Raw genomic sequence first — 15,040 nt, forward strand, 5'->3', positions numbered from 1 at the left:
TCATCTTGCCCGCTCACGAGGCGAGCCATATAATAATGAGGCTTACCGCCTACCTCTCACCCTTAGGCCCCGTGTTACACCAACTGGTCCATTTTACAGTGTTGTTAAAAATGAGCGAAAAAAACAAATGTAATTTATATAAAATAGCTGCTTTCTCTTTACAGTCGCGTCTACCATAGAAATGTTTGAAGTATCAGTCAGCTGTCAACTTTTGAAAACTGTAAAAAACCAATTATGTCATGTAAATGTAAGCAAGCGTTTTTCTTGAAGAAACAGCGTCGCTATGGCAATAGCACGTCTGTTGGCTTTCCCGGCTCACTTTTCTAAACGCGTGTTGGGTGTTGCAGTTTTGATGTGATTGCACTTTTAGCTGCATTTTCATCACCAACTGGTAAAACATTACATGTGTACTACGTGACAGGTTAACACTCCGTTGTCACAGATCAATAAACGTTGTGGTTGTTGATGACAAAGCTATTGTTTCCAATGTCACTAATTTTGCTAGTGGTTTGTCCTTTACTGCATTTAAATTACTTGAATGCAAAACAATATTTTCCGGTTTGACGAATAAAGTTTAGTTAAACCATTGGCAATAAACACAGCTGTGTATAAATTGCTATGGGTCGCTTTTCCCAAACATTCTTGTTGCATGAAATCATAAAAAATGCGTAATATTGCATGCTTTTTTACCATGTGTATTGTGCAAAGTTCGGTACTACAAGCAAACTAATCCGCGACGACTTTATTTGTTGTTTCATAAATCAGAGCTCGATAATTGCTTCCCAGCTCGGGTATTGCTTTACAGATATTGAAGTGAGTGACCTTCAGTTTCTCGCTCATGTTGCTCCAGGCATAAAGAAAATCGAAGGTTGCGTTAAAAATTAGGCGAACTCAAATAAGTTGTTAGTACTACACTGCAGCTCAGTAAAGTTTGGTTAACTGAAATCGACATTGCATCAGAATGAGAAAACACTAACTACATTGCACTCTGCTGTGGTAATTGCTGTTAGTAAACATCTTCGTAGGACTGCGATAAACTCACTTTTTCCTCAAGCAGCTGAAAACAGTCATTAATCAGAGTTTACAACTCGGTTAAGTGAATTTTGTTACTAAAAGCACAATACAATTTGTTCTTTACTAATCTGCCTTTATATTTAACGGTTTACAGACTAAAAAATATCCTTACCTTGAAAATCCGCTTCTTACTGCAAACACCTCTATTCAAATTAAATACAACTTTATATAAGGAAAACACTGATGAAAAGTTAAATTCCTGTTATCCATTGGGGCAGTTGAGAGAAGATTCTGCGTGATCGCAAAGTCCCACTTCAATGAAAGAAGACAGACGTTAAAGCTGATGTGACGTTTTTTTAATGCTGACACCACTATACACACTTCACAAGGAGGTTTAAGAACTCTGATTCAAAAATATAAAGAAAAAATTGATAAATTTTAGCGTTATAACTTTGCACGCAGATACTTGAGCCAAAACTAGCTGCTGTTTCAAGGGGAAAGAAACTGAAAACAGAAACAGGAAAATTACTTTGACAATAAACCAGATTTTCAGTGGATGTAGAATCAATGCAAAAGTTTTTTCTTCACATTGCATTGCGTTAATCGTGATGATGTTTAAATTCTCTTCAATGGTTGATTTTCTTTTTCCTTGTTGCTTCGCAATGAACACGCAAACCCGAATAGAATTTACTGTTTTACAAGGTATGACGTATGTAGTTTGTAAAGATAAACGTTTAGTGGCATTAAGCTTTTCTTAAATGCAAATGTTACAAAGATAAATACCATCGATTCGCTACGAGAGTGATATTCTTTTAACTGAAGAATTCAGGGCTTGAAAGATGACTTTTAAAGATTTCAGATCTTTTTAACGGAAAAACCTCTGAGATGCAATGCGGAAAAAAACATTTGCCCTCGGGAATTTATTTGTTGTGTGGGAGTTTTATTATTATTCTTGCAATGATTATTCAGTTTTAAACAAAGGTAGGTAATCACGAAACTTTCGAAGCAGCATAATCAGGCCACATATTTACAAATATTATAATTAAAAAGAAAATAATCTTTCCGGCCCTACTTTTTTCAAACCATTTGCCGCAAAAACTACGGTTTTTCCAAACTTGAATTGTTATATTTACACCTCTAAACCAAGTGATCAAAGGCCTGGCTAAGTCACTTGAATCTATTTGGATCTTCGTTTTGCCAGGACTTGCGTGCACTGCTGTTGACTTGGGCTGACAACCGTTCACTCTGGTAGTAATCCAATCTTTCCCCATTTTTTTCTACCGTTTGGCTACCCGGCTCATGACAACACACGTTGATCGCACGTCAGTAGTCGTTGACTTCAAGATTTTTTTTGCAACGCAGTTGCGTACATTTGCAAATATAGTCAAGTCTGAAGCACAAGTTTAACTTGTTGCGACTGCTTGCGGCTACATCCAGATCTTGGGGGGGGGGGGGGGGGTACTCCCAGAAAAATTGGGTGGGGGGTGTGCGGTCCCCTCCCAAAGCCCTTACCCTATTTATGACCAAAATCTGTGATTTTCCCTACTCAATTTATGACGTGAAAAAGTAGCTTCTTCTAAAAAAACATACTCAGTTCAAGACTAGAGTGCAAAAACTATACCCTATTTATGACCAAAACGGCTGAAAAACCATACCCTTTGGGGCCGCGCATACCTATATAGCCCATATAAGGGAGTACCCCCCCCCCTCCACCACCCCGGGATTCAGATATATCGTTTTGATTACTGGTGATACTGAGTCGTTGATTTTCAGCGATTTCTCCGACATCAGCGAAGGTTTCAGCCCATTTCTGAGCATTTAAATGACTGACACATTTAAATGACCTTTGCTTGCAAAAATTAATTCTAGAGTTAATTATGAAACTGGATGATACAAAGTTGTATCGTAGTTACAGATCAGATACATCCCAACTATTCAAACTAACCATCAAAGTAGGACTTCGAGTTATGATCTCGAGGCAAGACTGTTTTATTTTCTTTGTATGTGAAAACAGAGTGAAACTGTGACGTTTTTTGCTATGATATTCATGCAATGTTTAAATTATCATATATTTTAAATTAATAAACACAGTATTCCCCTAACCATCAAATGAAATCTAATACGAGCAAGCAAACCGGAACAAGAATGAAAGTTAACCAATGCAAACAAGCTGGAACGAAAGCTATTTAACCGGCTCTCTGCTAGAGATTCTGACTCTGGAGAGATCCTGACTAATTATCTAACTGAAATTCAACTGGCTGAAATCCTGACTTAGGAGTATTGTGCTTGATAATGCCATCCAGTGCTTGTTTGAAATAACCAATTGGACTTTTCGTAAAGGGATGCAACGTTTATTTGAGATAAACTACGTGTCATGGAAGGATTTCGAGTCAGGGTCATCATTTACATTGGATCTCGACTGAGTCAACTGTCATCACTGGATGAGTGAGTCTGTACATGGTAGTAAGTCGTGTATCATTGTCACGCCAATCAGATTGGGGTGACTGTACGGCCGTGTGACCCGGCATTGCCGCTTGTGAGAGTAAATCGCGTGTGAGAAGACTTCATAGTATACCGATTTTAGAACTGCATGCGTTGTTCCTCTATAAACAAGAGCAGGTGTTCATGAATTGGGCTTATGTCGACATGTTTCGGCAGCTTTTTGTACCCAGTGGGGGACTCGAATATAAAAAGGACGGGGGTGCTCGACGGAAACTTTGAAAAGAACCCCTAGGAGGTACCAAGATCCTGTTTTGTGGGCGTGGCTTAAAATTTTTTCTCCTCGTAGAGGTACTAGTCCTTACCTGACCCATTATCTCCTGTCATATTTTTTCGGCTCAGTATCCTAAAAGAGCTAAAAGGGACCACAAAAGTTCCCGCGGTGCCAAAACCGCTTTTTAACCCCTTGAAAGTACGACGAGCACGGAGTCCCCTCCGGGCTTTTTACCCTCGCGGAGTTTCTGCAAAGCACACTTACTGTGTGGATACCACTACACTGCATGCGAATTAATGAATCTTTGTTCCTGATATAAGAACCAGTTTTTCATTTTACAATAACATGTATTTGTAGTTTATCTAAACGGTCACTTCTAAAGATGTATGTTAACGCACACGAAACGTCAAGTTAATCGACTTTTTTTATACGACATGCGTTGTTTTCTCATGTTTGTCACCACAGTTCCGCAATGTACCATTTACTCCTAATAAACTACCCTAATTACTCTTACCACGGACTTTTCCTATGGGCCGCTTTTTTCCGATAGCCTGTTTTAAGTTAGCTTCGGAGCAACACGATGAACGTCGAATATTGAAAAACAGAACGATTATTCCTAAAATAGTAAGGAATGTGCGAGATCTGGGCACGAGACTATCGAAAGACCCTGGGAATGAGCCGCCATCTTAGATTTCAAAGCGTTGATATTCCGCGCGAAAGACAAAATTACTCATTTCAGAAATTTCCCTATATTCCACAATGTCTGGCTCTCAGTTACCAATGATATTTCAGACTGCGGATCTGGTCTTCGAAGACCGCGTATCAGCGTATAAAAATGATATTTTAGGCTTATGCAAGCCACATGAAGTGTCGGAGAGGATAGCGAAATACATTGCTCAAAACGTTGAAGCGAGTGGTTGGCAAGCGGTGTGGAGAAGTACTCCAAAATCTAGTGGACAGCAGCAGCCTTTTGACGTGGTAGTAGAGGTAAATAAGTTGATATTTTCATTGTTGAATCGCTTAAAAGAAAGTTAGTGAATTACTGTTGATTCGTGGGTGCGAAGTCCATAACTGAATTTGGTAAACCATTAGTTGACCTAGTTCAACATCCCGGCTCAACAAACCAACCAAGCGAGTACAATCAAGTTTTATCAGCTTAATTCTTTAGCTGAGCTTAGCACGACATTTGTTTTCACAAACCATGTAGAGATTCATCTAGCATTGCAACCGAAATTGTTGCCCAGACGAAGTAAAATTATTTTGTACAAATTTGCGGTTTCAAAGTATAGGTATACCCACTCCATAAGGTCGTTGGAAATTCTGAGTGGTTGGAGGAATCTGAAAAACTGAAAAAATTAAAAGGGAAGTGTAAAGTAAACTGGTATATAATTTTCCCGGAGGAGCGTTAGGAGTGGGGGATGGGGTTCAAGCCATAAACCTTCTGTTGGTCCAGGTATGGATATTTTCTGGAAGAACACAGAAAAAAGTCTGTGCAGAACTGATATGTACCACAAGTGTAATTTGATTGGCAGGTATCAAATGTGAATGCCAGCAAGTTGACAGCTGAAATCAGCATTTGTGAACCAGTTGTTACAGATTGTCTCAGCTTGTTAGATGCTGAAAGAGTCAATGCACACCTGTTTAGTCATGGCAGCCATGTTCCTCTGGTTGAGCTTTACCCAGTGTATGATGAATCTGGACAACAAGATGAAACTGCGTTAGCAATTGAACATGTTAGGTTTGTGTCTTCTGACCTATTTTCAGCAAACTCAGTTTCTTAAATATTAGGATAAAGCTGCTTAACTTCATTCTAATATCATAATTACTTATTATGGCTGTAGTGATCCACTATTGGTCTACCAACCAAAAATTATTTTAGCAGAGTTTTCAGTTCACTATGAAAACCAAAACTCGGCTAATCACTCCAAAGGACAGACAGTCTATTGAACTGATCAAAACTTGATGCAATTACATGCAGGCATTGTATAGGAAAGATAAACTGCAAGAATTAAGCTCATGTCTACCTGCACATGTAGGCAAGATGAACCAAATCACGAACAGTGATTGGCTATTCAACTGGGTAAGGTAGGGCTATCTTTCCTTCTCAAAATTACCTGCTCTTTGCAGCAAGTAATTGTACTCCTGACACCCAAGAATAAATCCATTGTTACCAAGCTTGTTCAGTCAAGATGGCTGGATGGTGTTTTTCTTTTTTCCGTTGTTTATGGACCTTGACGTGTCTCAGTCCTTTTTGGGCCCAATTCCAGCCATCTTGAACAAACTCTTAGTTGATACCCAATTTTTTCTTTTTACATTAATCTATCCTCCTTACAGAGGTTCCAAAATTCTATCTAATAGAGTAATAACTGGAATATTTTGAGTTTACATTGAAAGGAAACACCATGTCTTGAAATATAAAGTGTGCTGTCTCATGGTTCAACATTTCAGTTTCAGACCATCTTTGATGAGTTGCCCTGACACTATAGTATTTTATTGTAATGCTTAATATTCTCCAGGTTTTTTTACGAGAACATTTGGAGAGAGTGGGATGAGGATGATGATGGGGAATATTGCTATGCCGCTCGACATTTAGACACCAGGATTCAACTCTACTATGACATACAAAATGGAAGCCTTCCTAAAGACCTTGTTAACAACTATAAAGGTATTATGAGTGGAAAACTAAGACAGTTGTGAAGTCATGCAATAACTAAACTCAAATGCATCTAATTTTTGAAATATTGCAATGGATAAGTCTCCACTGACAGTTCTGCTTGGGCCGCTCTTATCAAGTAAGCTCAATCAGTTGGGATTGTCCTATGAGAATTTCAATCCTAGGTGTCTCCTGCATGTACTTCGTTTGCTGCTTTTGATCCATACTACCCACACATATGGCTGAAACTATTCCTGGACAACAGCTGTCTTATGGTTAATAGATATTTTGCATGTATCTGACAGACTGTACATGCAACCCTTGTTGTATGTATTACATGCCCAGGGAGTGAACTCCCATAGAAAAAGGACAGGGCTGCTTGTCATACCTTTCAGGGATTAAAAAAGCAGTTTTGGTGCCTCTTACAACGTTCAGCCCCAAAACATCCACAGTAGGAGCTTTTGTGGTACCTTTAAGAGTTCTGCACCAAAAATGATATAACAGGAAATGATGTGCTCTTTTAGAATTGGTACCTCTTAAGGGAGAAAAAGCTTTCAAGCCACGCCCACAAAACAGGATCTTGGTACCACTTAGGGGTTCTTTTCAAAATTTCTAATGAGCACCCCATCTTTTTATATGCAAGTTCCCCCTGAGTTACGCATAACAAGCTGAATAAATTGCAAATGTTTATCGGGTGTGTGTATTCTCAATGTGTTTTTGAGCCAGTCTTTAAGGAGTTGTAATAAATGCATTGTCCTGGGTGCTTTCTCCTCACAGATACCTATGAACAGTACAAACAGAAGCTGGCAGAACTCAAACAGCTCCAAGAAAAAATGGGAGGTAGTGATCTTGGTGAAGAGCTGGACGAAATGGATGTCCTCAGGTGTGCGCAGATGTCTGAGATGTGTGAATCATTGGTACACTCACTGCAGATCATTGAGAATCCTCAAATGAGGTATCTTCTGGCTACTGTGTCGCCGAAAATGACCAGACAGGGACCACGTGGTAACAGACCTGAAGGCGATGAACCTGTCACTTATATTGTTGCTCCAAAGCTACGAGCTGGCATGCTCAAGACTTTTCAAGGTAATTTGTTTTGTGTAATTTATTTAGAGCTACCTTCTAACAGTAAGGTATTATTGCTAATTGATCAAGGGACCTTACAAACTGAAAACACAACTTTTTTAGGAAAAGTTTTTTTTCCTATGAATTTGCAAATTTTGACCAGCTATTAACCCAGGTAATTTAATTATAAAAAAAGCATGGAAACTACCAAAACATCAACAGTTTGTGAAATCTTCCAGCTGCAGATTATGTATGCCCTGCATTAATTTGTCTGTCATACTGTAGAACCTTTTAATGGTATATATGTTGTAGGTCATTTTGTTCCTTAGGTGAGAATGATTTCAAACCAGTTCATTTATATATTTTTTCACTTTTGGGAGGTTTTCTTCAAAAGAACATGCATACCGCCCACTCCCCTCAGTTCCTAACCTTACCCTACCCTGCGAGGATCCCATATCAATCCCCCCTAGCAAAAAACCCAGCCCTCCTCCTCTGATCTTTTTTATATTTTGTATTAAACCTAGATTTGAACACCTAATCTCTGACTTTGTAGTCCACCCTGATCTTCACCCCTTCTCCTTTGACACAAATTAACCTGGGTTGAAAACATTTTGACCTAAAGGACAAATTGACCTATGACATGTATTATAGATTAGACACACCAATATATACTTATTTTATGGATTAGCATGTACAGCAGCATGATACAGTCCTTGTAAGTAACAATATTTACAGGTGACTGGCTGTATAATTATTATACAGCCAGTCACCTGTAAATAGGAAATTTTGGTCAAAATTCAAAAATGTTTCCATGACTATCTCACTTAGACTGATTGATCAGCTAATATTCAATAACTTTGACTTAATTCATTGTCAGCAGAATTTTACAAGGCTTCAAAAGAAAAGCTAACAAAGCCTGCTGGTAAATCAATGAATATTTGTTACCTCATAAATTTAAAAAAATAATTATATACTTTTTTTTTTATAGACAACACAGTGGTTGAACATTTGCCTTGCTTGGGAAAAGCGCTGCGTACCTATTATAATGGAGATACTATTGTTGTTTACCCTGGAAGGTATAACCTTGATGGTCGTGTCTACCAACTTGCAGATTCTGTTCATATTACTGGAATGGGAAACTTTTCTGAAATTGTTGGTAAGGAGTTGTTAAAAGGAGCTATGCCATAAAAAAATCAATATACTGCAATATTAATTGGCTGCGTTTGTCGTGTTTAGCAAAGACGGCTTTGAAAGTCAACATTAATTAAGGTGGTTCAATGGGATTTTTTACAATAACTACAGAAATTCTGGCACACTCATTGGCTAATTTTTATTGTCAATAAGCGGACAGACGCATGAATTTATCATTTATGCTTTGCGTCAGCAAGCAAGGGCAGACAATTTCATAATTTGTTATCATAAAAAACAAATTGATGTCAGTTTTTAATGTGTCTGTCCTGTTATTGACAATGAATTTTGTCATAACATTGTCAAAGTAGTCTGCGGATCTGCTTGGCTATCGCTTGGTGGATCCACAGCTACTTTGACAATGTTATAACAAAATTCGTGATCAATCAGGACAGACGCATGAAAAGCTGACGGCAATTTGTTAATTTGAGCGACTAGAGCACCACTATGTCCAAAAGACTTGACTATGGTATTTTGGTCTTAAATGAATCTTATCACAACTAATTACCTTTACGTTCAGTGGAACATCAGAGAAATTGATCCATTTGATGGTAAAAATGATTGCTTGAATATCAGCTGGTTTGGGGTGTAATTTTGCTTTGGTTGTGCTCTACTCACTCAAAGTTGAACAAACTTGTTACTCAAAAATCCAATCGAGCAACCTTAAAGACAAGACATAAGAATTATAAGGAAACATGTATTAATAATGGTTTTAAGTCACGCCATTTGTTAGTGATTTAATTAGTTCTAACCGACACACGTACAATCTTTAATACCTATAAACAATCTCCTATAAACTCTAACAACTTATTTAACAGTATTTTGTAGTGATAATGATGAATTCACAATGGAATTCTGTGCAAGTAATATCAGCATCAAGAACATTACCTTTGAGCAAGAAGGAAATGATAGTGAGGGAATTGTAGTTGTCAAGAATGGCCGAGTCACTTTTGATGACTGTGATATGAGATGTGAGACTAATGGTGTGTCTGTGGAAAGCAATGGAGAGCTTGTTATGAGACAGTGCAAGGTGCATGGTGCTAAGGTAAGCTGGATAAGGTCAAATATATATAGTCATTTACAACGTTATCAAGCTGCATGGAAGATGGGTGCCTTAGAGGTCTGGGGACCTCCACTGTGATCAGCTGGCCCCTAGACTGAAACTCCCCACAACCCGAGCACAAATGGCTTCAATTCATGTTGCTAAATGGTTATAAAAATTTAATTAGAAAAAGTAGATGCAAAGAAGTTTGTGCATATAATTAAGCATCATTTTGCAGGTTCATCAAAAACTTGTAGCTAGCAAAAATCATTATATACTCCATGATCTCAGTGGGCTACCCTCTTGGCTGTTCATATGACTTTACACAAAGATGGCAAAGTCAGCTGCCTACTTGAGAAAACTGTGACAAGCCTGCCTGTAGCCCAGGACAGATTTGTTGCTGAGATCTTGTGACGATTTCTGTTGAAAATATTGTTCAATTTTGTGCTGTACAGCTGAATCAATGCATTTAGTTTCCCTCTGTCTAAAACAGCCCTCAGTAAGGATTTGTGATTGTGTTGTTTGGTTAGTCGGCAGGACTCACTGTTTCCTCTGGTGCAACACTTCATTTAGAGAACACCAAACTGTTTGACAATGGTGAATTTGGCAAAAATTCTGATCTGTCTGAAGGATTGGCCACTGGAGCCATTCTGCTGGAGGTTTGTTTCAGTTTCTTTTTTCCTTTCTTTTTATATTATTTTTGGCTGATGTTGGTTGTTTCCCCTTTTGCTAAAATGCCCTGATTATTAGTCATTGGGGGTAAATAATTTGGATCATGTTTACTGTAGGTAGTGTCAGTTGACACTATCTCGACCAGTATATCAACCAACACTTGGTCAATATGTTGGCCAAGTATCGGCCTTGTATTGACCAAATGCTGACTGATACATGGCTGATATATAAACAATAATGGTAACAAAAACATTTAAGGGGTTCCATAGCAAGCAGTGACAGCAAATATTCCTGCTACTCATCTGCAAAACTCGCTATGAAGTGGTTTTGTCAGCTTTCCCTAACAATTTGCAAAATTCCTGGGTACAGAGGTACTGTGGCTGTTAAGTGGCTCACCCAGGAACAGAGTACAAAAACCCTGGCCATGGCTTGAACTCAGACCAAACAATCTAGAGTCCAAGGCGATAATAGGGAAGAACTAAAAAAATCCAGTCTATCTTTCAGCTGTGTGTTGGCTATGAGTTTGCCACCATGGCTGTAAGTTACTTGAGAGAGGGGGAAGGGCAAATTTTTCACAGGCTGTACTTAAAAGAGCTCAGTCACGATATTTTGAGTTATTTTGGCCACATACAAAATTACCTTTAAATGGTAGGAAACCTGAAAATAACAGCTTAAGAAGATAGAAACACCAAAGACATAATGATAAACCATAAAGGAACAAGGATGGCTAAGGATGGAGAAGATTAACATGGATTACAAACGATGAATTTGAAAAATCAAGGCTAAACTTTTCACTATGCGCAAACCGTGACTGAGCTCCTTTAAGGCTAACCACAGTTACTCAGTATACTTTGCTCTGATGAGGGGGTGACGCTCAAAATGTCAACTTCACAAAGTCGCTACAGCAGTTCATTTAGCTGTTGATCAATTCCATTTGATCAATCTCAAGGTGTACCACTGTTTCTGCCATACCTGGAACTCACAGTAGTCAATCCATGCAACAGGCAGCTGCAAAAATTAATGATGCTCAGAAATTCTTAACTCAGCAATGTATTTGCATTTGCAGGCAAAGTCAGATTGTAAGAAGACAAAAGCTATTCTGTCAGATAATTACATTACAAACAATCATTGCTATGGTATCTGTGTCAAGAAAGATAATGACATATTCACTGCCAGTGATGACCCTGAGTATGGCGTTGAGTTAGAAATGACAAACAATGTGTTTGAGGAAAACATGTATGGTGACATTGGTCATTTTCTTGTGGATACAGATTAGCCTCAGCTGAAAATAATGTTTAGTTCTCCAGTGCACTTGCACAGCCTTGCCTTAACTTTCAATGAAAACTACAATATGATGTCTAGAGTGAGTGCTAGACAGGATATGAAAATTCAAAAGCTGCACAAGGTAAAGTGTAAAAAAAGAAGTAACCTTGTACAGTCAGGAAAGCCTTTCTGAAATGTTACTATTAACAGTTATGATAATATATGTATTACTCATCTGCAGATGTTATGAAAAGGAGAATGAATAGTAGATGAATTAGATTATGTCAAATTAGGACAGACTGCCAAGTCAAAGAATTAAACAGTTCTTTAACTGAAGCTTCATATTGACTTGCTATAAGTCAACTTCTTTACAGTCGACAACAAAAATTAGAAAGGGGACTTTGTGAAAGTCCATCTTAAATAAGGCAGAGTATTTGCCGACAGATAGTGGACTTTGATAAATCAAAAATTTCAACAAAGTAGCTACAGTAACACATGTACAACAGTGCATTATTGGATAATTTCCAAAAGATAAATAAAAATTATTGTCAAGTTAATAATTAATTGCAGTGGAAGACTTTTAGAATTTTAGTAGTGTTCTCAAAATAATTAATGTTGATAATGTGTTATTCAGTTCCAGTAATGGCCATCCTGCACCCCCTGGGCATTAGTTAGGCATTTGCTAAGGCTTTATTCCCTAGGGGTGGAGCATTTCAAATTTTGTCACTGCCCTAGTGTCTTGTCCCATGGGTAGATAAATGCCAGACACTTGGCCAGTGACAAAATTTCAAATGCCCCACACCCCGTGAATAAAACCTCCGTAAATGCCTAACTAATACCCAGGGGAAAAACTACAAGAAGATTGCATTTGAATTGTCCCATATACCCTTTGTATAAATGGCACCTCAATACAAATTATACAACACAATACACATTATCGACACTCCCTAAAGAGGGCTTTTCAGCAACAAAGATACACATTTTAAAGTCAACATAAGTTAAAGTGAAGGTGTTTATAAATATTACGATAATACAATGATGGATAAATAAGAACACTTTATACTTCCTTAACCTCATACTTATGTCTCCAGAATGTGAGGCTTAGGGTGTATAAGTATTGTTATTCATATTTGGGTGCTGTTTATGCAGATCATTTTTTGAAATTAATTCTAACATGGATTTTAACTGCCATTATAACCAGAAATGATCAGTCTAACAACAATCCTTTTTTGTTTTGTGAATAAAGGATCACACATCCTAGATTCTTTGATAACAAATATGTTGATGAACTATGAATTTCAAACTAAAGAAAAAATGAAAGGATATTTATACCAAATAAACTGTCAAGCAGTGTTGTCTGAGAATTTTTGGACAAATTATTTGGCATCATCAAAAGGTGCCATCTGACGTTGGCCAAAAGATCATCAGAAGCAGACACGTGTAAACAAACTGGCATACGAAATGATGTTAAACAACCTCTTTTCACTAAGGATTTTAAAGCCGTTTTGTCTTCTAGTTGAGCCTTGGGATGGGATATTTGCCTTGTAGGGTTTATTTCAAGCAACATTCTTGTTCCCCACCCTGGGAATTTGTCTTATTTTATTCCAGAAAAAATTTAATGCCCTGAAGTTGGTCCAGGGGAGGGGTGGTGGTGGTGGAGACTGCAGAATTGACTCATGCATAGTGCTGGATTGTCTAATATAGATCAGTGAATATAATCAGAACATTTTAGGGTTCAATATAATGGACAATTTAATAACATTTCCATCTTGTTATAAACAATAGTTACAACCGATAAATATTTTATGGCTACTTTCCCTTTTTTTATATCATGCTCTGAGTGAGTCACTTCTTGTGTCATTTATATACAGTGTAATACTACAGCTCTTCAGCAGGCTTTGTTTCTGCAAATGAACTGACAGTGTCTTGAGTTCCTATCTTTCTGTTTTTAATTGTGAACACAATTTTTTGCCATTTTCTGAGTCCAGTTTTCTTCAATCCTGCCTGTTATGCAAGAAATACAGGTGCACAAAACTGCTGGAAATCAAAGCTTGCATTGCCCATAATGTACAATTCCAGAAAATATCTATACTTCTCCCCCAATAGAAGGGAATGGAATTTTCTGGGGGGGGGGGGGGGGGGGGAAGGGAAGAGGGTTTGTAAGACCAAAAAATTTAAAGAAATGTGTGGAGCTTAATTCGAATTTCCGGAGGAGTAGGGGTCTCTGAAAAATCCCTTCCATGGGGTAGGTATGGATATGTTCTGGAACTACACAATAGACTTTTCCTGCATTCCAAAAATACAGAAAATGTATGAAAATGTCCACCCCAACCTTGCTCTGGTCCCATTGTTCATACACACTGAGGTGGAATACAGGAAGGGTCTACTGACTTGAACACTTGAGTGCTTAATTAAACATGGCCGGGTGGGCAAAAAATTGTGTTTGTAGATGTAAGCACATGTAGACATAGCCTTTGTGTTCCCATACAATGAATTATCCGTCTTCCAGGAAAAACAGTTCTGTTCGTATGCAGTCATTTCTTGTTGCATTGTTACACAGTACAGACCACTTGGAAACATTCTACAACTGTCTTCAGTCCATTATAATTCTTGACAAGGTTCTCTCAGGTAGTCTTTTTAAGAGTGGCATGCAATGCCATTTTGTGATCACTCACTCAAGGAGCAATGTTAAAAAATCCTCTGGTTCAATAAAAGATACAAGCTGCGACACAAGCTTAAATAGATCTATTGCCATTTCACTTCAACCACCAAACAACAAGCCTGAAGAAATCAAAGACACCCGCTGTGTTTATGATCGACTTGACTTCTTCAAGTGATGATAGTTCGGTAAAATCTTGGTCAGAAAATCCAGCTGCAGTGTCTGCGGTACAGGTCTCTCTCCTTGAACTCTTCTGCTACAGCACTGTCCATAAATCACAGTATTCTCTGGCAATGTCTCTTGTGAAGTGACTTCACATTTCGCTCCTATAACACACCCATGAGATACACTAGTATAACGTCCAATCTTGCTTTTTGCTTCAAGGATGTTATTATCTCCGACCTTCACCGCCTCGCACTGACTGCCAACCTCAAACACGTTGTGGTTTCCTATTTTCATGATTATCTTTTCGCCAGCCTGACCATCGTCATCCAGGTAAGAGGAGTTGAGTATTGTGGCTTGTTCTTCGATCAGATTGTTGTCACCGATGATTATCGGCCCAGCTTCGGCTATTATGCGAGCTTTGGGGTGGATAACTGTCCGTGAACCGATTGTTACCTCGCCCTTTATTTCAGTCTCTTGGCAAACGACTGATCCAGAGCCAATTTTTAATTTCCGAGGAGTTTGGGAGGAAGAATGCTTCGACATATTGCTAGAGAGCTTCTAGCAGATGTCTCTTCGTCCCAGAATGCACAGCTCTTGGGGGTATAA

At 38.3% G+C, this 15,040-nt stretch overlaps 3 protein-coding genes across 3 annotated transcripts in view; 1 reads left to right on the top strand and 2 right to left on the bottom strand.

Moving 5' to 3' along the window:
• Positions 1 to 1,261, bottom strand: part of LOC110045434 (uncharacterized) — a 6,986-nt gene extending 5,725 nt beyond the window's left edge. Inside the window, exon 1 of the mRNA XM_020751037.2 lies at positions 1,187 to 1,261. The gene's annotated coding sequence lies outside the window, so the exon portion shown is untranslated. The remainder of the gene's footprint in view (positions 1 to 1,186) is intronic.
• A 1,214-nt stretch (positions 1,262 to 2,475) lies between these two features.
• LOC110045444 (SHC SH2 domain-binding protein 1 homolog B-like) lies at positions 2,476 to 12,170 on the top strand. Its single transcript, XM_020751049.2, has 8 exons — positions 2,476 to 4,714; positions 5,260 to 5,465; positions 6,244 to 6,392; positions 7,158 to 7,466; positions 8,434 to 8,601; positions 9,452 to 9,678; positions 10,206 to 10,334; positions 11,414 to 12,170. Exons 1-8 carry the CDS (start codon positions 4,487 to 4,489, stop codon positions 11,621 to 11,623), a joined length of 1,626 nt encoding a protein of 541 aa, XP_020606708.2. The 5' UTR covers positions 2,476 to 4,486; the 3' UTR covers positions 11,624 to 12,170.
• Positions 12,171 to 13,336: 1,166 nt separating this feature from the next.
• On the bottom strand, positions 13,337 to 14,977 carry LOC110045441 (dynactin subunit 6-like). The gene has a single exon (XM_020751044.2). The coding sequence runs from the start codon at positions 14,975 to 14,977 to the stop codon at positions 14,420 to 14,422; it is 558 nt and encodes a 185-aa protein (XP_020606703.2). The 3' UTR covers positions 13,337 to 14,419.
• Positions 14,978 to 15,040: the final 63 nt, after the last annotated feature.

Source organism: Orbicella faveolata, unplaced genomic scaffold, assembly GCF_042242905.1.
Source record: "Orbicella faveolata isolate gen_17 unplaced genomic scaffold, um_ofav_v1 contig_46, whole genome shotgun sequence".
In the NCBI taxonomy this organism is placed as follows: domain Eukaryota; kingdom Metazoa; phylum Cnidaria; class Anthozoa; order Scleractinia; family Merulinidae; genus Orbicella; species Orbicella faveolata.